The sequence below is a fragment of the Bos taurus genome, chromosome 5 (assembly GCF_002263795.3).
Source record: "Bos taurus isolate L1 Dominette 01449 registration number 42190680 breed Hereford chromosome 5, ARS-UCD2.0, whole genome shotgun sequence".
NCBI lineage: Eukaryota > Metazoa > Chordata > Mammalia > Artiodactyla > Bovidae > Bos > Bos taurus.
Window position 1 is genome coordinate 49,485,425 of NC_037332.1, and position 25,904 is coordinate 49,511,328.

Below are 25,904 nucleotides of genomic sequence, written 5' to 3' on the forward strand. Positions count from 1 at the left end.
TGAACATGACTTAGTGACTGAACGACAACAACAACAAAAGTCACTAAGTTTCGGGGTTATTTAATATGCAGCAGTAGATGGCAAGCATATCGTCAACAGCTAACATTTATTGCTACTGTCCAAAGTGTCTTGCTAATAGACTGAACCAGCTGATCCTTTAAGGTAACTTGTATCTTTACAGCATCAATATCTTAATAGCCTATCATGTCACTGACTCAGTATCTTTTTCCTACAAAATTCCTGTAAGACAAGGAGAATCAGCCAATCAAATATAAATAGACATTAATAAACATCCATTAAGTTTGTAGAAATAAAGAACCTCAGCTGAAGCTGGAGTCAGAATATGTCTATAAGGGAGAGCTCTCATGGCTGTGCATCATCAGTTATTCCAAACTGTAAGAGACATACCCCTACCTCTTTCCCACAGGAAGGTATTGCCTACTTTACTATTTAGCAGGAAGAATAAAACCATCTTTCTGGCCAACCACTGCCCAATCAAAGACTGTAGCACCACAAACAATGAAAAGCCTCCATAGCCCATACTTTGAACTCCCTGCTTCCTCCCGAGAACTATTTAGTTATGACAGCCCCTTCAGTTCAGTTCAGTCGCTCAGTTGTGTCCAACTCTTTGCGACCCCACGGACTGTAGCCTGCCAGGCTCCTTTGTCCATGGAATTCTCCAGGCAAGAGTACTGAAGTGGGTAGCCATTCCCTTCTCCACGGGATCTTCCTGTCCCAAGGATCGAACCCAGGCTGCCTGCCTTGCAGGTAAATTCTTTACCATCTAAGTCACCATGGAAGCCCTTCCATGTCCTCTGGACTTGCCTGTGATCCACCATAGTTTCCATTACCTGAACTGCAATTCCTCTGGCTATTTCTGAGTAAACTCTTTTGCAGGTCAAATAATTGGCTATTATTAAATAAGTTCAAGGTATTATTCTAGGTGCTCTGCTGATTAACAGGTTGGATGTTGTGAACGATAAAAGCAACAACAATAATAGTAAGTGTTGTTGCTGCTGCTAAGTCGTGTCCGACTCTGTGCGACCCCATAGACGGCAGCCTACCAGGCTCCCCCGTCCCTGGGATTCTCCAGGCAAGAACACTGGAGTGGGTTGCCATTTTCTTCTCCAATGCATAAAAGTGAAAACGGAAAGTGAAGTTGCTCAGTCGTGTCCGACTCTTAGCAACTCTATGGACTGCAGCCTACTAGGCTCCTCCATCCATGGGATTTTCCAGGCAAGAGTACTGGAGTGGGGTGCCATTGCCTTCTCCAACAGTAAGTGTTAACTAATATTTATTAAGCATCTACTCTTAGTGTTTTAGACACTGTGCATATACTCTCATTTAACCTTAATATATTGGAGAAGGAAATGGCAACCCATACCAGTATTCTTGTCTGAAGAATTCCATGGACAGAGGAGCCTGGCAGGCTACACTCCATGGGGTCACAAAGAGTTGGACACGATTGAGCGACTAACATACAACCTTAATATATATTGCCAAATGTTTTCCAGGAAGGTCATACCAAGTTACATTCCCATCTGTAAGGTATAAGAACAGAGTCCCTGTATGTTTACCAGCATATAAAAAATATTTTTACAAAATCTGGTAGGTGAAAAATATAATAATCTGCATTTCTCTGATGACTAGATCTTGATATGTTAAGCACATCAGACCTCTGCCTGACACAGTTACAAAGATCTTTCCCCCAGGATGGCAGTGTTTTCTTGAAATTTTTACAAACAATTCAATCCCTTCTTGTAATTGTAACTTCTTCCAATTCTTTCGTAATTACGTTCTTCTATTTCTAGATCAATTAAATTTTTACTTGTATTTCTTTCTAGTTTGTTTACGATTTTGTTTTTTACATATGCAATTATTTTTTGTTGTAGGATACAGGGGGAAAGTTTTTTTTCTTCCCCATAATCATGTCTCCTTCACTATTAATTCAGTTTTCCTTTCCCCACTCATCTATGATGCTACCTTTACTATCTAAAGAATTCTTACATATCTTGAGTATATTTATGAGCTTTAAAACTGTCTTTTACTGTCTGTCGGTTCTGGGGCTAGTACTACATTTTTTTTTTGATTACTTACTTTTCTACTCATTCATTTAGAACCATCACATTGTCTTCCAGGAAGCCTTGATTCTTCCAAAAAGACACCACTGCTGCCTCCCTTTTTACCTTTATAACATATAAAATTCTGCCTTGTATCATTAACAGAGTTGATCTTACTCAATTATATTCTTGAGAGCAAGCAACACATACACTATATATTCATTAAAATCAAATTATGGGATTTGTTATATTAAAAGATAACAATGGCAGAAGAGATCTCATTTGACCAACAAAATGAAAACAGGCAAGTCCCTCATTTGATTAAGGAACACCATTGTGCCATCCATGATGAAGATTATAAAGGTTAGTGAACCCTAGATTCTGCTTTAGGGAAATCACCACTTCGTAGAGGAAAAAGACATGTAAATTTATGTGACTAAACACAATATAACTAAATAGTATAAAATAAATAAACATGTACAAGGAAAGAGAAAAGTAAAAGCTAAGTGAGCAGTGGGTAGTGTCTCAAGCAGGGGACACACACATGAGCTGGGTTATGGAGTTTCTTAAATGTCAGAAAAATTTGCAATTAACCTGAATGGCAAAGTGGATCAATTCAGATTCTTTAACAGAAGTTACATTAAGGTAGACTTCATTCTGAGAACTTTTTAAGGAAGCCTAATGAAGTATGGCCAAGCCCAGGAGCAGCTCTGCTCGGAAGCCCTTTCGTTAGCACGAACTTGAGATGACTAGAAACCCACAGAGGCGAGAATTAACTCGTGGGACTGGGTGAAAATCAGACATGAGGAAAAGAAGTAAACTTTTACCCACGTGAGGCTTCTACAAACCACTTACTGGGGTTGGTTTGAAAGCAATGACTACAGAGTCCTTGTTGTGACAGCCAGCACACTTCCAGGCCGCAGTCTTAAGTCCTAGCCCTGCGCCTCAGGCTCGGTGGAGCCCAGGCCAGATGTTAGCACAAGAACTACTGACGTCAAATAAACGTGACGTCATCAGCACTGACGCAGTCTCACAGGGAGGGGCCTCTCAGCTCACCTCTGAACGTCAGCTCCACGGAGCAGCGAGTTGGCGCGCTCTGCCCTGAGGGTCCGAATAGTCAGAGCTGCGGGAACAGAAGCGCCGAAGCGGCTCAGGAGCTGAGGGGCCGTTACCCGTCTCTCGCCTGAACTCTTATCCTCGTCCTCTCTGAGGCCCAGGCTCGGTCAAGGGAGCAGCGCGCTCACGAGTCCGCCGCTTGTGGCGGTTACGCGCACGCACACTCGTGCGCACGTTCCCTGAGAACCCGGAAGTGCGAGGGAGAGGCGAGCCACGTGGGTGGAGCTGGAGCGCAGCTCGCATGGGGGAGTCTATCCCGCTGGCCGCCCCGGTCCCGGTGGAACAGGCGGTGCTGGAGACGTTCTTCTCTCATCTGGGTATCTTCTCTTACGACAAGGCCAAGGACAATGTGGAGAAGGAACGAGAGGCCAACAAGAGCGCGGGGGGCAGCTGGCTGTCGCTGCTGGCGGCATTGGCCCACCTGGCCGCGGCCGAGAAGGTCTATCACAGCCTCACCTACTTGGGGCAGAAACTAGGTACCTCCGCCCCGCCCCCCGGTGCCCCTGGAGGAGGAAGGAAAGGGAGTATATTCCCCGATCGGCAGGGGCTTGGGTTCCCAGTCTCTGTCACTCGTAGCCGCTGGCTCAACTCTGCACTCCCAGGTCTCCTCCCACCGATCCCTTCCTTCCCTCGGCTTCCACAAACCCCGCCCACGGGCCTGCGCGGCAGTTAGATTGGCCAACTGGGTGGATGTTCTTTGCAGGGCTGTGCTCCAGACGGATGGCTGTATCCATTTTTCTCATGCATGGATTGGTGCCATAAGTGAGAAGTTACGCAAACTCGCTTTCTAACCAGTGACACTGCGGCGAGAGGAGCAAAACTTGGCAGTACAACCTAGTTAGAATTAATAAACACTATTGTCTGGCCTCTTAAGGCTAAGGCCCCAGAGAATTACAGATGGAGTCCTACCCCGTCTTCGTAGACCCTCAATAAACATTTAATGAATGAAGAAAAAAAAAAAAAAAAAAGAATACTGGACAGGAAAGGCAAGAAATATGCCTAACTAACAAGAGGGGTCTTACAGAGAAAATGGTAAACACGCTTATCGTCCCATGATAAATCTTGCCCCTGAAAATCAAATGCAGGAGCTGATTCAGCTGATTTTCACTAGTAGAAACAAACAGTATGAGTAGATCAGAAGGAAATAATATATGTGAAAGCCAAAGGCTATACATATAAAGTATTACTACTAATAATTACCGATATTATGAATTCCAGAGTTTTTAAGAGTCTTTTTAGTGCTTTGGCCTGTTTTAGACTCTTTAATATCAGAGGCACAGGGTCTGGTATGAACGAAGGACATATGTACAATATAAAATTGAAGACTACAACTGAGTGCAGATTCCAGTTTGAGTTTTTTCCCCCACTTATATTGCCAGAAGATGACCCTGTATATCTTGCTTTCTGTAAACACCCAAGGGGCAGGACTTTCTGAGATCTTTGCTTTAGCTTTTCAAACAGTATCTTGTTATTTAGTGTGTGGACTTGTTGGCAAGAAATAGGTAGTTTCACCTTCTGTATTTTTTCCTTCTTTCCTACAGTGGCACTTTTCATAAATTTACAATTGCTGTTGCATTATTGTAATTCCCTTTCTATGGATTGGCAAATTGTGTGTGTGTGTGAAGTTGTGTGAGTAGGTGATAGAGCCTGTACCAGAATACCTATCTTTGAACTGTCAGATTGTGTTTGTAACCATATGATTTATAAAAAATTGTAGATGTATTGTAATTTACATACTATGTATTGTGTAATTTACATATTATTATGTATATATGAAAATGGAGACGATCCTGGCTATAAAATTGATGGTGGGTAATATTCTGGCAGTTTTGGTGTTTTTAGATTCCTCTGCCTCATGAAGATTGGTAATTGATCCCAGGGTCATGTTTCTTAGGTTCTTTCTTTTAGCTCACCTATGAGAATTTGGTAACCTGTGGCCTCACTCCCCAGAAAAATATATGTGTAATACAATTTTGCATATAACATGAAAGTATTCAGTCGGATTTCCTAAAGCCTATGTATGTTGTTGTTATTGTTTAGTCGCTGCTGCTGCTGCTAAGTTGCTTCAGTCGTGTCTGACTCTGTGCGACCCCATAGACGGCAGCCCACCAAGCTCCCCTGTCCCTGGGATTCTCCAGGCAAGAACACTGGAGTGGGTTGCCATTTCCTTCTCCAATGCATGAAAGTGAAAAGTGAAAGTGAAGTTGCTCAGTTGTGTCCGACTCTTAGCGGCCCCATGGACTGTAGCCCACCAGGCTCCTCCATCCATGGGATTTTCCAGGCAAGAGTACTGAAGTGGGGTGCCATTGCCTTCTTCGTTAGTTGCTGAGTCATGTCCAACTCTTTCTATCTCATGGACCCTAGCTTGCTAGGCTCCTCTGTCCATGGGATTTCCCAGGCAAGAATACTGGAGTGGGTTGCCATTCTGACCCAGGGACTGAAACCACATCTTCAAACAGATTCTTTACCCGCTGAACCACCTGGGAAACCCATAGCCTATGTATGCTGCTGCCACCAAGTCTCTTCAGTCGTGTCCTGTGTATAGACCTCAGTTAAGAAATCCACTCTAAAGTAGATTTCTAAAAAAAAAAAAGAAAGAATCTACTCTAGTTTACGTTGTATGTGCCTGGCTTTATGTGCTTGATGTGCATAAGAACATGCACAAGGCTATCACTGTCTCTGACTTGGATTCTGTGAAGTGGCTCTCATTATGTAAAGTGATTAGTTCTGCAAGGACCCCAGCTTGCATGGGTGAGCCTGAGGGCTGTGCTTTGAAACTGATCCACAGAGCAATTTACACTATGAAACATCCTCAGGGCTATTGAGGCTCCCAGCTGATCTGTCATTTCAGAAAAAATGTTCTGAAAATGGCATGTTTAATGCCTCATAACTTATTACCATGTACAGTAAATGTAGGTTCCAGATGTAAAATTTTAACTTTGCAAATACCTTATGGTTTTTCGGCATGGGAATGTTTGTGGTTTTAATGTGCTTACAATATGACTTCTTGATTGGTAGACGCTCCCATTGATTGAGTTCTTCATTGAGTTGACGCTCCCATTTTCTTAAAAACTTGGGAAAATTTTTGTGTTGCCACTTAACACAGTCCCATGTTCTTCAACTACAGAATAATTATCTGGGTTTCTCTAAAAAGCAAAACAAAAAGTTTATGTATACCTTTTAAACATGTAGAAAGCATTGTTTTAAAAAGTAAGTCTTTTTGACCCTACTTTTGTGACTGTTTATTGGAGGCCTTAGCTGTGAATCCTGATTATAAATGAAAGGTTGGGACTTTAGATAAAGGACAGAACTGACAGGGAGCCTTCTGTTCCTGACTTGGCTCAGTTGAACTTTGGAGGAAGTGCTTATCTTATAGCCTTCTCCATACTCTCAGGGGAGAATATACTCCCCTCATTTGGGAAAAGAAAATATGGTGACTCAATACCTGTGAAACCAAAATCAACTGGTGTCATTTCCGGGGGCTCCAAAGAGTTCTCATACCACAGTGCTTTATGTCTCAGCTCGGAGAACTCAACGAGAGCAAAGTGAGAGATAAGAAGTGATTTATAAGAATAGGACTCTTGTGAGGCTTACAAGCGGGTGGGCGAGAAAAGCTGCCCCTTGGGAACTTAACTGAGCTATAGTTTTATAATCAAAGGAAAAATAGCAAGGAGAAGAACTTCCTTGTCTTCCTTGAGTAGACATCATGCTTCCATCATCGGCTCCTCCTCCAGGTTGGGCAGGGGAGTTTTCTTGTCCAAACGTGGTCAAGCTAGGTCTACAAATCATTGTTTTTTATGTGTCAGAGAGTGTGTCAAAGTGGTGATCGTTAACTTACTGAGCTCACTGGACAATATGTGAGTCTCATGCCTCCATTGTTTTATTGTTTGGGGGCATGTCTCATGCTTCTGCAGCGTGGTTTTGTGGTTAAGCAAACCTACTTTTTTGAATAATCAGTAACTTACAAGGGTCTCCATATTTTTCTACTTATAATTGCCTAGCGGTTTTAACCATTTAATTCCCTACTTTGCCCTTTCACTCTGTCGCTATCGCTTGTGGAGGACTTTAGAAGGTCATAGTTTTCTCCCCTTTGTTTTGTTGTTGGAGAGTTTCCTCGACATCTGGTTGCTGGAAGTTTCCATGGTAGAAAATGACTTACCTTGAGAACTGATGTTTAAAGATTATCATTAGCAAGAAGTTAATGGATATGCTTAGAAATTTTGCATACTCCTTTAATATACTTGCTACTTGAAATTTCCTGATATGAGATAGACTGTTGAAATCTCGAAAAATAATGAGCTTTCATGAAAATAGACTTCTAGAAATAATTCAAAATATTTATATTTTGTAAATTCAAAAAACTGAGACAAGAAAGAAGCCTGGTGTCTCTGGTTCCTTGTTTCCCAGCATGAAGAAAGGCCACTCCCCATTGGATATTCCAGTCTTTGTGTGTGTATATGTGCTCATCATGTCGGACTCTTTGCAACCCCCTAAACTGTAGCCTGCCAGGCTCCCCTGTCCATGGAATGTTCTAGGCAAGAATACTGGAGCGGGTTTCTTTCTCTAGGGGATCTTCCCCACCCAGGGATTGAACCCAAGTCTCTTGCATTGGCAGGTGGATTCTTTACCACTGAGCCACCTGGGCTTCCCATTCGTCAGCAGGACAGTCACCAGATAGGCTTGTGCTCCTGAGAGCTTTGAGAAAAAAGACTCATTTAAAAGAAATGAATTGGTGGTCTTTCCCTTCCTTAAAGTGTCAGTTAGCTTGTTTTCACATACTAGTAGTGTATGTTTATTGATAAGCTTTAGAAAGTATTCTTTATATTTATGTGGTGTTTCCACACCAAATGCCTGTGTGTGTGTTCAGTTGCTTAGTTGTGTCCAACTCTTTTCGACCCCATGGACTGTAGCCCGCCAGGCTCCTCTGTCCATGGAATTCTCCAGGCAAGAATACTGGAGTGGGTGGCTGTTCCCTTCTTCAGGGGATCTTCCTGTCCGAAGGATCGAATCCAGGCCTCCTGCATTGCAGGTGGATTCTTTACCATCTGAGCCACCAGGGAAGCCCTTCCATACCCCCTAGATAACCCGCTAGCTGTTCTTTTTCCAGTACTTGAAGCTCCCAATTGACCACAGAGTTGCAGAAGCCTGACTCTGTAGTATTGAGAGCTTCTTTTGTTTTTAATTGGAGGATAATTGCTTTACAATGTTGTGTTTGTTTCTGCCACACAACAACATGAATTAGTCATATGTATACATATGTCCTCTCCCTCTGGAACCTCCGTCCCACCACAGCCCCCATCCCACCCCTCAAGACTGTCTTGGAGCACAAGGTTGAGCTCGCTGTGCTATACAGCAGCTTCCCGCTAGCTTTCTATTTTACAATGCTACTTTCTCAATCCATCCCACCCTCTCCTTCCCCCGCTGTGTCCACAAGTCTGTTCTCTATGTCTTTGTCTCTTTTCCTGCCCTGCAAATAGGTTCATCAGTACTGTTTTTCTAGATTGCATACTTAGGTGTTAATATATGATATTTGGGGCTTCCTAGGAGAAGGCAATGGCACCCCACTCTAGTACTCTTGCCTGGGAAATCCCATGGACAGAGGAGCCTAGCAAGCTAGGGTCCATGAGATAGAAAGAGTTGGACATGACTCAGCAACTAACGAAGAAGGCAATGGCACCCCACTTCAGTACTCTTGCCTGGAAAATCCCATGGATGGAGGAGCCTGGTGGGCTACAGTCCATGGGGCCGCTAAGAGTCAGACACAACTGAGCGACTTCACTTTCACTTTTCACTTTCATGCATTGGAGAAGGCAATGGCAACCCACTCCAGTGTTCTTGCCTGGAGAATCCCAGGGACGGGGGAGCTTGGTGGGCTGCCGTCTATGGGGTCGCACAGAGTTGGACACGACTGAAGCGACTTAGCAGCAGCAGCAGCAGCAGGCAGCACTAGTGGTACAGAACACACCTACCAATGTAGGAAACGTAAGAGATGTGAGTTTGATCCCCGGGTTGGGAAGATCCCCTGGAGGAGGGCATGGCAGCCCACTCCAGCATTTTTGCCTGGAGAATCACATGGACAGAGGAGTCTGGCAGGCTATGGTCCATTGGATCACAAAGAGTCAGACACGACTGAAATGACTTATCACCCACACAATGTTTGGTTTTCTCTTACTAACTTACTTCAGTCTGTATTACAGACTATAGATTCATCCATCTTAGTTCACCTGACTCAAATTCATTCCTTTTTACGGGCTTCCCAGGTGGTGCTAGTGATAAAGAACGTAAGAGATGTGGGTTTGATCCTTAGGTCAGGAAGATCCCCTAGAGAAGGAAATGGCAACCCACTCCAGTATTCTTGCCTGGAAAATACCAAGGACAGGGGAGCCTGGTGGGTTTTAGTCCATAGAGTTGCAAAGAGTCAGCCATGACTGAAGCGACTTAACACAACACACATAGAGACACACGCACAGCATTTCATGGTATATATGTACCACAACTTCTTTATCCATTCATCTGTTGATGGATTGCTTCCATGTCATAACTGTTGTAAATAGTGCTGCAGTGAATGCTGGGATACATGTGTGTTTTTGAATTATGGTTTTCTAAGGGTCTGTGCCCAGTAGTGGGATTGCTGGGTTGTATGGTAGTTTTATTCCTGGTGTTTTAAGAAGTCTCCCTATGGTTCTCCATAGTGGCTGTATCAATTTACATTCCCACCAACTGTGCAAGAGGGTTCCCTTTTCTCCACATACTCTCCAGCATTTGTTGTTTATAGATTTCTTAATAATGGCCATTCAGAATGGTGTGAGGTGATAGCTCACTGAGATTTTGATTTGCATTTCTCTAATAATGAGCGATGTTGAGCATCTTTCATGTGTTTATTGGGAGAGTTTCTTATATTAGTTAGAAACGGAAGGAAAGTGAAAGTCGCTCAGTCGTGTCCAACTCTTTGCGACCCCATGGACTATATAGTCCATGGAATTCTCCAGGCCAGAATACTGGAGTGGGTAGCTTTTCCCTTCTCCAGGGGATCTTCCCAACCCAGGGATCAAACCCAGGTCTCCCACATTGCAGGCGATTCTTTACCAGCTGAGCCACAAGGGAAGCCCAAATGAAAGGGAAAGGGATTAGCATTACTGATTATGTGCTTTGCTCCAGGCTTGTTACAAACCAAGTGTTATTTCATTGTGTCTTTTTAGTTTCATGTTAAAACAACAACTAAGGCTCAAAGTGGCTAAGTTAGTGCACATCACACAGCTTGTAAATTTGGAAGCTGGGATTTGGAACCAAGTCTTTCAGCCTTCCAGGGCTTTCAGCTTTTACTCAGTACTCTTGTTACCTTCCTAACCTAACAGATTTTGTCCTAGACCTCGGCACAAATGTCCATTTATTTCATACCATCACCTTACGAAATCTGCAAAGCTAGACTGAATGCAGACGGAGAAGGAAGGCAAACCTTCCAGAATACAGTCCTGTATAGGATGTTGGATCCACCTGTGTGTGCTAACTCACCTCAGTTGTGTCCGACTCTTTGAGACCCTGCAGACTGTAGCCCTCCAGGCTTCTCTGTCCATGGGATTCTCCAGGCAAGAATACTGGAGTGGATCGCCATGCTCTCCTCCAGGGGGATCTTCCCAACCTAGGAATCAAACCCACATCTCTTAGGTCTCCTGCATTGGCAGATGGGCTCTTTACCATTGGTACCATCTGAGGATCCACCTGTACCATATCGTTTTTGCTGCTATTAGTAAGAGAAATGATGTGAATGCTAGCCAGTGTGATTGGGCAGTGTATTGGAGAAAACACTTTTTAAGTATCAGTAGTTTGCCTGTGGAATCAGAAGTTAAGTAGGATGACCATCCACATGAAAGTGAAAGTCACTCAGTTGTGTCCGACTCTTTGCAACCCCATGGACTATACAGTTCATGGAATCCTCCAGGCCAGAATACCGGAGTGGGTAGCCTTTCCCTCCTCCAGGGGATCTTCCCAACCCAGGGGTCGAACGCAGGTCACCACATTGCGGATGGAATCTTTACCAGCTGAGCCACAAGGGATGCCCAAGAATACTGGAGTGTGTGGCCTGTCCCTTCTCCAGTGGATCTTCCCGACCCAGGAATTGAACCAGGGTTTCTTGCATTGCAGACAGATTCTTTACCAACTGAGGTATCAGGGAAGCCTGACCATCAGTATAGGTTTGCTCAAAGTTGAGGGGTTTTTCAGGACATGACACTAAGGGTTTCCTGAGAAGCTGGATTTTCAGTACTAAAACCTGGACAGTCACAGATAAACCAGGGCAAAGTGGTTGCCATAGTAGTAAGGGATATAAGAATCCTTTCTTGAAATACAAACTGGGCAATAAATTGTGAAATGTTTCATTCATTAAGAGAACATTTTACAAAAGGCTTGATATGTAACTTTCCCTCCTAACTTATTTAGAATACTAACTCATTCATTAAAGCTTTCTGTGAATTATTAGCAGAGAATTTAAACTGTCCTTGTCTCTGAGATTTTTAATATTCCTAAGACTTCCTGTTTTAAACCTGACATTTCTTTTTGTTCTCCTAGTGTCTTGCCTCTGAGCCTTTGTTAGGGTACAGAATTGCTTCAGACAACATCTATGAAACTGGCCCCAGAAATATAGTTTTTCATGTATTCATACAGAAGTAAAGAAATGATGTATATGCCATTTGAACCTTTTCAACTGTTATAAAGAATGTATTTGGCCTTACTTTTTGCTGATTTCCTTTGGAACCCCTGAGTTACAGCAGCAGTTATTTATAATTGCTTCCTACTCTTAATAATTCACAATGTGGTGCTTATTGTGATGTAACCTATAGTGTCAACCTTGCTAAGAACACTAACATTTCCTTTTATTCTCCTGGGATCCCAGTAGGCTGTGTTTTCCATTTTCTAGTATAGCTTAAAAGAAAAATACAACTCCAAAGCCAAGATGAAGTTTTCTGATATACCAAGAATAACAACAGTGTCTCATAATTGGGTATTCTCTTTTGTTTTAAATTCCAAAATGTGGAAGGAGGGCTTTTTAGAACCAGGTTCATGTCACTTGCTAGGTTAACTATCCTCTGAATTAGATCTGAATCCTTCATTGAAGTGGGATTGGCATGTGGGTAAGGAAAACTCAGTGGTAGAGTCCACCTGCCAATGCAGGAGACGTCGGTTTGATCCCTGGGTTGGGAAGATCCCCTGGGGAAGAAAATGGCAACTCACGCCAGTATTCTTGCCTGGAATACCACCAGGGAAGCCCATTCTTCTCTGGAGAATCCCATAGACAGAGGAGTCTGATGGGCTACAGTCCTTGGGGTTGCAAGAGTCAAACATGATTTTAGCAGCTAAACAACAAGGCAACAGGAAAATCATACACAGGTCCATGGCTACACAAATGAGTGGTACCAGGCATCCACTTAACTTACTCTCCTGTGAAATTATGAGTCACAAAATATGTAGAAGTCAGAGAATACGGTAGATGAAAAGTCATTGAGCTCAGTGGCTTGGATTGTTTCCTTCTGGATGCTGGCAAGCATTTTGTGGGTCTGGTTTCTCTTCCTTACCTGCTTCTGTCATTTGCCTTCCAGGGGGCCAGTCTTTCTTCAGCAGGAAGGATTCCATTCGCACCATCTATACTTCCCTGCACAACGAGCTGAAGAAGGTGGTGACAGGCCGTGGTGCCTTTGGGGGCACTGCTCCTCACGTGGAAGAGCTCCTTTCCCACCTGTCAGAGCAGCTCTGCTTCTTTGTTCAGGCTCGCACAGAGATTGCAGACTTCTATGAGAAGATGTACACTCTCAGCACACAGAAGTTCATCAATGCTGAAGAGCTTGTTGGCCTTTTGGACACCATCCTCAAGAAATACAGCTCCAGGTCAGTGTAGGTGAGGAGGGAGGGATGGGATGTGGCAACCTTGCAATTCCATGCAGAGTCTCATGGAATAACTGTGAAGGAAAAATGGCTGTATTACATTTTATATATGTTAATTAGTCACCAGGTATACATTAAGCAGGGCTTCCCTGGTGGCTCAGTGGTAAAGAATCTGCCTGCCAGTGCAGGAGACACAAGCTACCCATAAAGAAGTGAGATTGGTTGTAATATATTACTTACTGTCAGATCCAAAAAGCAATTCCAAAAGAATTTGAATGGTGCTGTGGACATCATTGACTGTGAATGACTCAGTTTTATTTGGGGTCCTTGGAACCTGGCATAGAGCCTTGCACATAGTAGGTGCTCAGTAATTTTATGATGAGCTAAATGGAAAGTGATGACTTTGAAGGATACCACTCCTTTGGACATAATGAGTTCAGATATGTTTGCTTAAAAAAGAAAGGCAGATATATTAATTTATATTCCCAAATGAAGGCTAATTAATGCTCATCTGATTAACAGATGAGTAGTGGGCAAAGTACAGAGATTAAAAGAGACTATATGGAGGAGGTAGAATCTGAGGAGACTTAAAATTTTTTTTTAATTTTATATTGGCACATAGTTGATGAACAATGTTGTATTAGTCTCAGGTGTGCAGCAAAGTGTTTCAGTTACACATATATATGTTGTCATGCTTTTTCAAATTCTTTTCTCATTTAGATTATTACAGAATATTGAGCACCGTTCCCTGTGTTGTACAGTAGGTCCTTGTTGGTTATCTATTTTATTTTATTTATTTATTATTTTTTAAATATTTTAATTTTATTGGTGTATAGTTATTTACAGTTTTGTGTTAGTTTCAGGTGTATAGCAAAGCGATTCAGTTATACACATACATATATTTATTCTTTTTTAGATTATTTTTCCTTATAGGTTATCACAGAATATTGGGTAGAGTTCCTTGTGCTCTATACTAGGTCCTTGTTGATTATTTATCTTATATTTGTAGTTTTGTGTGTATGTTCATCTCAAGGTCCTGATTTACCCCTTCTCCCCATCTTTCCCCTTTGGTAACCATAAGTTTGTTTTTGATACCTCTAAGTCTGCTTTTATTTTGTAAATAAGCTCATTTGTATCTTTTTAAAAATTAGATTCCACATATGAGTGATATCACGTGATACTTGTCCTTCTCTGACTTACTTCACTTAACATGATAGCCTCTGGGTCTATCCATGTTGCTGCAAATGGCATTATTTTCTTTTTTATACCGAGTGATGTTCCATTGCATATGTGTACCACATCTTCTTTATTCCTTTGTTGATGGACATTTAGGTCGCTTCCATGTCTTGGCTATTGTAAATAGTGCTGTAATGAACGTTGGGATGCATGTATCCTTTCGGATTATGGTTTTCTCTGATACACACTGCTATATTTAAAATAGATATATAGATGTCAATCCCAAACTCCCAATCTGTCCCTCTCTGAGAAGATTTTTAAGGGCAGGTAGGATTTTGAAAGCAAAGGTTGGTAGAAAGGTTTCTTCACATCTGTGGTTTCTCCCTATTTGTGACTCCATATCCAAGGATGCAAAGTATTTACTGTTGAAAAAAATCTGCGCGTAAGTGGACCTGTGCAGTTCAAACTCATGTCATCCAAGGGTAAACTGTATTCTAAATTATCTTTTTATTTACTTTTAATAGGTAATATATTGTTGCTGTTCAGTCATTAAGTTGTGTCTGACTCTTTGCAGCCCCATGAACTGCAGCACACCAGGCTTCTCTGTCCATCACAGTCTCCCTGAGTTTGCTCAGACTCATGTTGATTAAGTCAGTGATACCACCCAGCCATCTCATTCTCTGTTGCCCACTCCTCCTCTTGCCCTCAATTTTCCTCAGCATCAGGGTCTTTTCCAATATATTAACATGGCTCAAAATTTATAAAAGTGCAAAAGAATACAGTAGTGAAAATTCACCTTCTGCCCCTGTTCTTCAGGTAAATTCCCTTCCTGAGAGTCAATGAATGTTAACAACTTTTTTCTGTCGTTCTCAAGAGATAGTCTATGCATATCAATACACATATTTTCTTTTTTTAAACAAATTTTACATGTTTTCAAATTTTTTATGTTTGGAAGTATTGTTTTATTTCTCCCTCAAATCTGATTAGTATATGTTGTCTCTTAATAATTTTTATAAGCCAAAACCATAGTATAACTGGAGATATGATTCTTAGGATGAAGGATCTTATGTGGTGATTCCCAAATGCTAATGTGAAAGTGGTTTTGTTGAACCATTTCAGGAGCTTAAGAAAAATACTTATATCGGGGCCCTTCTTTCCCAAGAGAGTAAGATCTAGCAATTCTGGATTGGGTATCCAGACACCTGTCTGTTTTAAAAGATTCCTGTGATACTGATACATAAGTCGGCAAGAAAAATTGAATAAGTAGGAGAATGATGCCGATACTGGATATATGGGGTATGGAGCCTTATCAGTGTGTGTGCAAGTGCCTGTGTGTTTGTTGTATCATAGTAATGAAGGTAGTAGTGGTTTAGTCACTTCAGTTGTATCCAACTCTTGAGACCCTATGGACTGTAGCCTGCCAGTCTTCTTTGTCCCTGGGATCTCCCAGGCAAGAATACTGGAGTAGGTTGCCATTTGTTTCTCCATGGGATCTTCCCAACCCAGGGATAGAACCCACATCTCCTACATTGCAGGTGGATTCTTTACCACTGAGCTCCAGAAATTCCCCATAGTAATGAAAGGTTATTACTATTTAACTGTTTTTGTTAGAATTGTGATATATCAACCTTGAATCTTCTTTGAAACACCCCAACTTCTCAAAGCCCTGGGAGTTTCTTCCACTGCAGTAGCAAAAGCCCAGATTTCATTGTTGGAGATCTTAGGACACTTGTCTGTACCCCTCATCCTGCTGAGTGGACACTGATGGAGTTGGGCTGTAAGATAACACATGATCAGTAAGTATTTTCAGCTATAGACATTCTCCACCAATACTACCTTTGTCTGCTTGATAGGGAATTACTGATCACAGACACAACCTAGTCCAAAAATGACCTACATTTAGATGCTTTGGGTTAATTTGAGCAATATAAATTCTTTAGAATTACTGAAAAGTTGAAATTTTGTATAATATATTGATTTCGGGGGAGAAAGTGGAATTATTTTAGATACTAAGTAACATGATTTACTCTTTGCTTTCAGAGTTGAAGAGGAAGCATGTTTTGTTTTTTTCCCCTGGAAGCCAGTTGTGCTCAGAGTAGAATGGTGCTAAAGGTTTCCTCTTTTGGCAAACTTACTTCATTGTTAAGCAAATATAAATTCTTGTTTAAGAATCACAGTCATTTGTGATGCTGCATTTCAAATTGAACAATTAACATTAATCATTTGATTAATCATTAACATTAATCATTCTGTGTGCCCTATAGAAAAAAATAATACAGATTTAATTCTTTCAGGGTCAGTACAGTTCAGTCACTCAGTCATATCTGACTCTTTGACTGCCCGTGGACTGCAGCATACCAGGCTTCCCTGTCCATCACCAGCTCCTGGACCTTACTCAAACTCATGTCCATCAAGTTGGTGATGCCATCTAATCATCTTATCCTCTGTTGTCCACCTTCTCCTCCTGCCTTCAGTCTTTCCCAGCATCAGGGTCTTTTCCAGTGAGTCAGTTCTTTGCATCAGGTACTGGAGTTTCAGCATCAGTCCTTCCAATGAATATTCAGGACTGATATCCTTTAGGATAGACTTGGTTGGATCTCCTTACAGTCCAAGGGACTCTCAAGAGTCTTCTTCAACACCACAATTTAAAAGCATCAATTCTTTGGCGCTCAGCTTTCTTTATGGTCCAACTCTCACATCCATGTATGACTACTGGAAAAACCATAGCTTTGACTAGACGGACCTTTGTCGGCTATCTAAATTGGTCATAGCTTTTCTTCCAAGGAGTAAGCGTCTTTTAATTTCATGGCTGCAGTCACTATCTGCAGTGATTTCGGAGCCCAAGAAAATAAAATCTGTCACTGTTTCCATTGTTTTCCCATCTATTTGTGGTGAAGTGATGGAACCGGATGCCATGATTTTTGTTTTTTGAATGTTGAGTTCAGGGTCAGGGTGTCTACTATTCCTTGAATACTTTTAAAGGGAAGTAGAACTTGGGTTTTTTCCCCCAAGGAAGCATCAGTGGAACATTTTTTGATTCTGTAGAATTTGTTTTGAATTTATTTACCTGTTATGTACAATGGGCATAAGAGAAAAATCTGGCTAATCCTTCTGTTTCACGGTTAAAGCAAAACTAGAATATTGATTATAAATGCAAATTAATATATACTCTCCTAAAGCAAGAGCTTTTAATTGAAGTGCAGTATTTTATGTTATAGGTATACAATGCAGTGATTCACAATTTTTAAATGATACGTCCCTTTTATAGTTATTATAAAATATTGGCTGTATTCCTTGTGTGGTGCCATGTGTCCTTTTGATGCCACGCCATGCAGGATGCAAGATCTTAGTTCCCCAACCAGGGATCTGCAATTATTCATTCTAGACAGCTTTTTAAAGTCCATCTGGTATAGCAATAATATTCTATTAAATGATTTTTATTCTTTAATCATAATTTTATAGCTAGTATTTAAAGGACATTTTAAAAAATTGAGTTACGTAAGTTTATTTGCCTTTGCGGGGGAGGGTTAAAGTAGAAAAGGATAGCTTTAAACCTTTGCCAGGCAAAGATAGACACACCAGGCTTCTTCTGCCTTGAAAAACTATGTGTTTCCTGTTTGCATTTTAGGAAGCACATTTTGTTTTTTAATCTGAATGCTTCAAATGACAGAATTCTCACCATAGGCAGAACTGTGATTTGATTTATTAGGCTTTATGTGAAGAAAGCTGAGCGCCGAAGAATTGATGCTTTTGAACTGTGGTGTTGGAGAAGACTCTTGAGAGTCCCTTGGACTGCAAGGAGATCCAACCAGTCCATTCTAAAGGAGATCAGTCCTGGGTGTTCATTAGAAGGAATGATGCTAAAGCTGAAACTCCAGTACTTTGGCCACCTCATGTGAAGAGTTGACTCATTGGAAAAGACTCTGATGCTGGGAGGGATTGGGGGCAGGAGGAGAAGGGGACGACAGAGGATGAGACGGCTGGATGGCATCACTGACTCGATGGACGTGAGTCTGAGTGAACTCTGGGAGTTGGTGATGGACAGGGAGGCCTGGCGTGCTGCTATTCATGGGGTCACAAAGAGTCGGACACGACTGAGCGACTGAACTGAACTGAACTGATGCCCTTTTTCCTTCAAAAAAATTTGTAATGATAACACTGTTAATGAAACAGTTGGTTGCATGTGTGTAGTTCAGTAAGGTTAACTATTGCCCACTGAAAATTTCATAAGCAAAACCAACAACAGTGCGATTTATGTGGGACACATTCTATTCTCGTTAATTGACATGCCTAGATCTTAACAGTGAAGACTCGAGGCTTTCCTGTGATCTTGCCCCAACCCAACTTCTCAAATTATCTAAGACCCATCAAATGCTTTAAATTGCATTCAAACTCTGAGTGAAAGGAAAGCAGCTTCAAAGAGAAAACAGGATTTTAAGCAGAAGCCCCCCCTAAAAAAACCAACAGTCCACAATCTAATGCATTCCCCATAAGTATTTGCTATTTCCTACCTTAGTTCCTGTTACTTAGTTCGCTTAGAATGTGCTTGAATTTGTATCAGAGGAAATACTGCCTCTTCCCTTTACCCTTTTTCTAGCTGGGGACCCTTTAGCAAAAGACAGATTAACGATAGAAAAGCATACAAATGTATTTAATATAGTTTTAATGTGGCCTGGGGGCTTCCCTCATGGCTCAGATGTAAAGAATCCACCTGCCAATGCAGGAGACACTGGTTCAACCCCTGGGTCAGGAAGATCCCCTGGAGAAGGAAATGGCAACCCATTCCAGTATTCTTGCCTGGGGAAATGGACAGAGGAGCCTGGTGGGCTACAGTCCATGGGGTCGCAAAGAGTCAGACAGGACTTAGCAACCAAACAACAATGTGGCCTGGAGTCTTCTTAATGAAATGAAGACCCAAATAAGTTGTTAAACCTGTGTCTTTATGCTAGATTTGATGATGAGTGGGAGTTGTGGGAAAAAGTGGTATGAGCCAAGTTTCCTGAACTGGGTCAAACAGCAAGGCCTGTTAGCTCAGATTTCTCTCTGTGACCTTTTGTCTTTGGAGATAAGAATGTTCCTTTCCTCAGGGTACAAGGAGGGGCCCTCTTACTTGAGGGTTTTATTACCTGCTTCAGGAGAGGGCCAGAAACTCCTTCCTGCACATGTCATTGGTCAAATTCATTCAGCTTAAAATAGTCAATATACCAGGATGCCATAGAGTTCTATCTTGTATCAGCTGTTGCCACAGTCATTCTGTGTAACAGAGCATCCCCAAAGTCACACTTTCAGGCAGACAGGTCTACTGGGAGTTGTTTGATGTAGGCTGGACTCAGCTGGGTAGCGGTGCTGAACACACTGCTCTCAGTGGGCTTGGCTTTTTGTTGTGAGCTGTGGGCTTAGTCAGCTACATGTGTGTTCATTCTGAGCCCAAGGTTAGAGAGGAAGCAGCTACCTAGTGGTGAGGCCCCAAGTGCAAAAGAACAAGCCCAGTCAAGCTCATGTTAAGCTTTTGCCTGCATCAGATCTGTTAACATCCCTTTGGCTAAAGCAAATCACATAACCAGTCCATGGTCCAGGGTGGGAAAGTGTGCCACCTCTGGTGGGAGGGCTGCAAAATCACACAGCAAAGGGGTGGAGTTGGCGTAGTTAGGAATTTGGGACCTGAAATTTAAGCCCTTATCTTCACATGGCTAACTCCTACCAGTTCTTTGAGCTTTGTGGGTCAATTTAAACTTGTCTCCTCCATGGCCTGCACAACCTTTCAACCAAAACGAATTGTTCCTTTTTCTAAACAGTAACTTGATCTGTACCCATCCTAAGAGATATGTTACTTCCTACCTGTACCCATTATAAACGCCTCCTTCCACCAGGTTAAGTCTTGTAGGGCAAACCTTTGGCTAATTCATCTTCATTTCGTCAATGTGTTTATATCTAAAAACTAGTAAAATAGTTGTTTTAAGTGGGATTATAGATTTTTTTAATGTGGTGAAATTTACGTAACATAAAATTTATTACTTTAATCATTTTTAGGTGTACAGTTCTGTGACATATCCTATATTCACATTGTGCTACAGCTTTATTTTTCATCAGACTTCTGACTTCTCACATGCGTGGACCTCCATACTTCTTTTGGAAGGAGCTGCTTGATGGGGATCTGTGAAGGAAGCAGTGCATGCTTGAGTTCTCTCTCTCTTTTTCTGTCTTCTCTCTCTTTTTTTTTTTGGAGCAGATGTTCTCTGCAAATAGTTGTCAGTGTATTCTGTATTCAGACTCTTTCAAACTTGCTGCCATAGCTGAGGTGTGTGTTTTTGGATTACGATTTAACAGACCACCACCACCACCCACCCCATGGCCTGAGATGTGAATAGGTATAAGGCACAGAGCAGGAATGGAAAGATGATACAACGTAATGCTAATCTCAAAGTCTTGGCAGAATAACATCAATATAAATTTTTAGCTCTTCTTGAAAAGATGAAAAGTAGCTTTGCCATTCACATTCATCCTAATCAACATTGAACATTTAAACACTTTTAATATGTTTATGGAAAAGCTTGTGTGGAATTCTAAAGGTTGGTACAGAGAATTCATTTTCTTTCAAGGAGAATATTGGATATAAATGATTTCCAATTGGAAGCAGAAAAATCACTTTGAGTACTGTTACTTGTGATAGAATGATACCATTTTCCCATTATTAACAGTCTTACTGTGTTCATAGTTCCTTGGCAGATTTTTCTTGTTACCCATGATTACAGAATATTGTGATGCTTAAGGCTTGTTAAGTGTCAAGTTGCCTAAAGGATAAGGTGGTAGGAGCATTTCCTAGAATGCAAAGATTTTGAGACATGCTATAGTGTATGTGTGTGTGTCTGTGTGTGTTAGACTTTCCTAGTGTTTATTTCGAAGCATGTAATGTTTGAAGAGTCCAAATTAGTTAATTGAGTACTTGAGCCAGAGGATTTTTAAAAGACACTTTTATTTATTTTTCTGCACCAGGTCTTTCATTGCGGCACGTGAACTCTTAGTTGGCGTGTGTGGGGTCTAGTTTCCTGACTAGGGATTGGACCGCTTCTGCATTGGGAGCACGGAGTTGTAGCCACTGGACCACCAGGGAAGTCCCTGAGCTAGAGGATTTGAGATCCGGTTTATTTTCCAGTAGTCATGTATGGATGTGAGAGTTGGACTGTAAAGAAAGCTGAGCGCCGAAGAAGTGATGCTTTTGAACTGTGGTGTTGGAGAAGACTCTTGAGAGTTCCTTGGACTGCAAGGAGATCCAACTAGTCCATCCTAGAGGAAATCAGTCCTGAATATTCATTGGAAGGACTGATGCTGAAGCTGAAACTCCAATACTTTGGCCACCTGATGCAAAGAACTGACTCATTGGAAAAGACCCTGATGCTGGGAAAGATTGAAGATGGGAGGAGGAGGGGACAACAGAGGATGAGATGGTTGGATGGCATCACTCACTCAATGGACATGAGCTTGAGTAAACTCCAGGAGTTGGTAATGGACAGGGAGGCCTGGCGTGCTGCAGTCCACGGGGTCTCAAAGAGTTGGACATGACTGAGCGACTGAACTGAATTTATCCTTCTGATTCTTTCAGTGCCTTATTAGACTACACCCTCCATCCATGTTTTAGCTTCCCTTTCCTAGAGGATGTTGACTATAAAATGCCAGTAATACAAAAAACAATGTATTATTGTTATGTGAATAACTGCATCCTATCTATCACATGATAATCAGTTTCTATCTTATAATATTCAACCTAGTTTGGGATCTCGTAATCATCTCATTTTTTTAGGGTTTTAAAAACTCTAGATATATTTGTGATGATTTTTTTCCGAATTGTTTAATTGATAACCAAAATTGTCCTCTTCAACCAGGGCCAAAACAGGTATGTATGAATCTTCTGTCTCTTTGACAGTATGTTGTTGCTGTTGTTCAGTCACTAAGTCACGTCTGACTCTTTGCAACCCCATGGACTGCAGCACGCCAGGCTCCTCTGTCTTCCACTATTTGAATTTACTCAAATTCATGTCCATTGAGTCAGTGATGCCATCCAGCCATCTCATCCTCTGTCGTCCCCTTCTCTTCCTGCCCTCAATCTTTCCCAGCATCAGGATCTTCTCCAGTGAGTTGGCTCTTCATATCAGGTGGCAAAGTATTCAAGCTTCAGCTTCATCATCAGTCCTTCCAATGAATACTAGGGATGATTTCCTTTAGGATTGACTGGTTTGATCTTGCAATCCATGGGACTCTCAAGCGTCTTCTCCAGCACTGCAATTCTTTGGCACTCGGCCTTCTTTATGATCCGACTCTCACATCCGTACTTGACTACTGGAAGTGTAGCAATTAAATTACATAGGGTCAAGCCTGTAAATCATATCCCATGGTGACTGGAGCATACTGGAGTCATCAAATTAATTTAGTGAGTTCAGTTCAGTTCAGTCGCTCAGTTGTGTCTGACTCTTTGTGACCCCATGAATCGCAGCACGCCAGGCCTCCCTGTCCATCACCAACTCCCGGAGTTCCCCCAAACTCTTGTCCATCGAGTCAGTGATACCATCCAGCCATCTCATTCTCTGTCATCCCCTTCTCCTCCTGCCCCCAATCCCTCCCAGCATCAGAGTTTTTTCCAATGAGTCAACTCTTTGCATGAGGTGGCCAAAATATTGGAGTTTCAGCTTTAGTATCAGTCTTTCCAAAGAACACCCAGGACTGATCTCCTTTAGAATGGACTGGTTGGATCTCCTTGCAGTCCAAGGGACTCTCAAGAGTCTTCTCCACCACCACAGCTCCAAAGCATCAATTTTTCCTTGCTCAGCTTTCTTTACAGTCCAACTCTCACATCCATACATGACCACTGGAAAAACCATAGCCTTGACTAGATGGACTTTTGTTGGTAAAGTAATGTCTCTGCTTTTGAATATGCTATCTAGGTTGGTCATAACTTTCCTTCCAAGGAGTAAGCGTCTTTTAATTTCATGGCTGCAATCACCATCTGCAGTGATTTTGGAGCCCCCCAAAATAAAGTCTGACACTGTTTCCACTGTTTCCCCATCTATTTGCCATGAAATGATGGGACCGGATGCCATGATCTTCGTTTTCTGAATGTTGAGCTTTAAGCCAATTTAGTGAGTAGTAACCAATGGCACCCCACTCCAGTACTCTTGCCTGGAAAATCCCATGGACAGAGGAGCCTGGTAGGTTGCAGTCCATGGGGTCACTACGAGTTGGATATGACTGAACGACTTCACTTTCACTTTTCACTTTCATGCATTGGAGAAGGAAATGGCAACCCACTCCAGTGTTCTTGCCTGGAGAATCCCAGGGATGGGGGAGCCTGGTGGGCTGCCGTCTATGGGGTCGCACAGAGTCGGACACGACTGAAGTGACTTAGCAGCAGCAGCAACCTAATTACAAATATATATGTATAATAAATATCAAGAGTACATTGTGCATAGTAAGTGTGAAGTGAAGTAAAGTGAAGTAGCTCAGTCGTGTCCAACTCTTTGCAACCCCATGGACTGTAGCCTACCAGGCTCCTCGGTCCATGGGATTTTCCAGGCAAGAGTACTGGAGTGGGTTGCCATTTCCTTCTCCAGGGGATCTTCCCTACCCAGGGATCGAACCTGGATCTCCCGCGTTTTAGGCAGACGCTTTACCGTCTGAGCTACCAGGGAAGTCCCATAGTAAGTGTAAATATGAAATTTATCTATAGGTATATGTATAAAGTATAGTATAGTCACAGTACTAAGTCACAGCATAAACTGTATTTCTTACTGTAGATCATGGCTAAAATTTTTAAAAAACATTTTGTCTAGGACAAAAAGGAATGGAATCACAGTATTACCTTGACTTTCTTTGTGATATCGCCTCATTTCTAGTTATGTAATTTCTGGGGAAACTGAGGAGGATGGGAATGTGGATCAAACTGAGGAGGGTCTTTAAGTTCAAGGAAGGTGAACTTGCACAGGTTATTAAAAGGCCTTGTAAGCCTTTGTTAAGGATTTTAGATTTTATCCTGAGATAAATGGAAAGTGATTGAAGTATAAAATTTTTTAAATTTAGGCACCATTTTGTTTGTAACTGTGATTAAATTATGAAGGGAATTTGGGAACTAGGATTGAATAAGGGCTTTCTGGTAAGTGTCCTATTCCTTTAATAAACACTTATTGATTACATACTATGTTTCAGATATTGGTTTATCGTCTCTACTCCCATCTGCAAAATAGGTTTTATAATCCTTTTGGAGTTACTGTGAACATTAAATAAGGTGATATGTGTTATGTGCACATTTAAGAGATATTTCAGTGACCTTTTCTTTGCCTCTTTAGGATCTAAGGCTGAAATAGAATGTCGTGTTTTGTCATACAATTCCTGGAATAAATAAACTTCAGACAGACTTATAACAGAAATTACCTGGCAGTCCAGTGTTTAAGACTCAGTGCTTTCACTGCCCGAGTTCAACCCTGATCAGGGAATTAAAATCCCACAATCTGTGTGGCATGCCCCAAAACAAACAAAATGAAACAAACAAAAGCTGAGAAAGACTTACAGCTAATTCAGTTTTTATTTGAAAAGAAAGTAGCGTCTATTCTCAATTTCTTTTTGTAACATCAGGCTCTTCCCATGGGAGATTATAACACTGATATAATCCTGAGATGGTGAAGTTGTCAGAACGATTGTTTAAATAAATCAACATGGAATCTTTCTGTCTTTCCCTTCCCTGCTCTCAAACATAACATTGTTTGTCTGACCACACTGGGTTTTTTTTTTTTGAGGATAGAAAGTGTCACCGTGGGGTCACATTTCCACTTAACGTGTTCATTTCCCTTCCCACTTTAGATTTCACCACCCCATCCTCAGTCCTCTGGAGAGCAGTTTCCAGCTGGAGGTCGACGTCCTGAGTCACCTCCTGAAGGCCCAGGCCCAGGTCTCCGAGTGGAAGTTCCTCCCGTCCCTGGTGAACTTGCACAGCGCTCACACCAAGCTGCAGACTTGGGGCCAGATCTTTGAAAAGCAACGGGAGACCAAGAAACATCTGTTTGGAGGGCAGTCTCAGAAGGCCGTTCAGCCCCCACACCTTTTCCTTTGGCTGATGAAACTCAAAAACATGCTTCTTGCCAAATTTAGCTTCTACTTTCACGAGGCGCTGAGCCGACAAACGACTGCTTCAGAAATGAAAGCGCTGACTGCAAAAGCCAGCCCCGACCTCTTTGGAAAGATTTCCAGCTTCATCAGGAAATATGACGCTGCCAACGTGTCCTTAATCTTCGACAACCGAGGTTCTGAGAGCTTTCAGGGTCACGGCTATCACCACCCCCATTCCTACAGAGAGGCCCCCAAGGGAGTGGATCAATATCCGGCTGTGGTGTCTTTGCCCAGCGACCGGCCTGTCATGCACTGGCCCAATGTCATCATGATCATGACGGACCGCACGTCTGACCTGAACAGCTTGGAGAAAGTGGTCCACTTCTATGATGACAAAGTTCAGAGCACCTACTTCCTCACCCGCCCAGAACCTCACTTTACCATTGTTGTCATTTTTGAGTCAAAGAAATCGGAGAGAGACTCCCACTTTATTTCTTTCCTTAGTGAGATCTCACTTGCCCTTAAGAACCCCAAGGTTTTTGCAAGTCTAAAACCTGGATCCAAAGGTTAGCAGGTGGTTTGTGT

The 25,904-nt window shown here is 42.1% G+C and overlaps 2 protein-coding genes and 1 non-coding gene across 6 annotated transcripts in view; 1 reads left to right on the forward strand and 2 right to left on the reverse strand.

The window, feature by feature from the left end:
* The window catches only part of XPOT (exportin for tRNA), a 168,513-nt gene extending 165,194 nt beyond the window's left edge, over positions 1 to 3,319 (reverse strand). For all 4 annotated transcript variants that reach the window (XM_059886554.1, XM_059886555.1, XM_059886552.1 and 1 more), the window contains exon 1: positions 3,117 to 3,319. The gene's annotated coding sequence lies outside the window, so the exon portion shown is untranslated. The remainder of the gene's footprint in view (positions 1 to 3,116) is intronic.
* A 98-nt stretch (positions 3,320 to 3,417) lies between these two features.
* Positions 3,418 to 25,890, forward strand: KICS2 (KICSTOR subunit 2). Its single transcript, NM_001206082.1, has 3 exons — positions 3,418 to 3,652; positions 12,770 to 13,055; positions 25,074 to 25,890. Exons 1-3 carry the CDS (start codon positions 3,418 to 3,420, stop codon positions 25,888 to 25,890), a joined length of 1,338 nt encoding a protein of 445 aa, NP_001193011.1.
* On the reverse strand, positions 23,837 to 23,908 carry TRNAF-AAA (transfer RNA phenylalanine (anticodon AAA)). Its single transcript has one exon. It is a non-coding gene; the product is annotated as a tRNA-Phe (tRNA).
* Positions 25,891 to 25,904: the final 14 nt, after the last annotated feature.

Excerpts from the sequence above, each read along its gene's own strand:
- KICS2 (NM_001206082.1), top strand. The coding sequence starts at position 3,418 with ATGGGGGAGTCTATCCCGCTGGCCGCCCCGGTCCCGGTGGAACAGGCG. Across the intron at positions 3,653-12,769 it reads CTACTTGGGGCAGAAACTAG|GGGGCCAGTCTTTCTTCAGC; the intron begins GTACCTCCGCCC and ends TTTGCCTTCCAG. Across the intron at positions 13,056-25,073 it reads CTCAAGAAATACAGCTCCAG|ATTTCACCACCCCATCCTCA; the intron begins GTCAGTGTAGGT and ends TTCCCACTTTAG.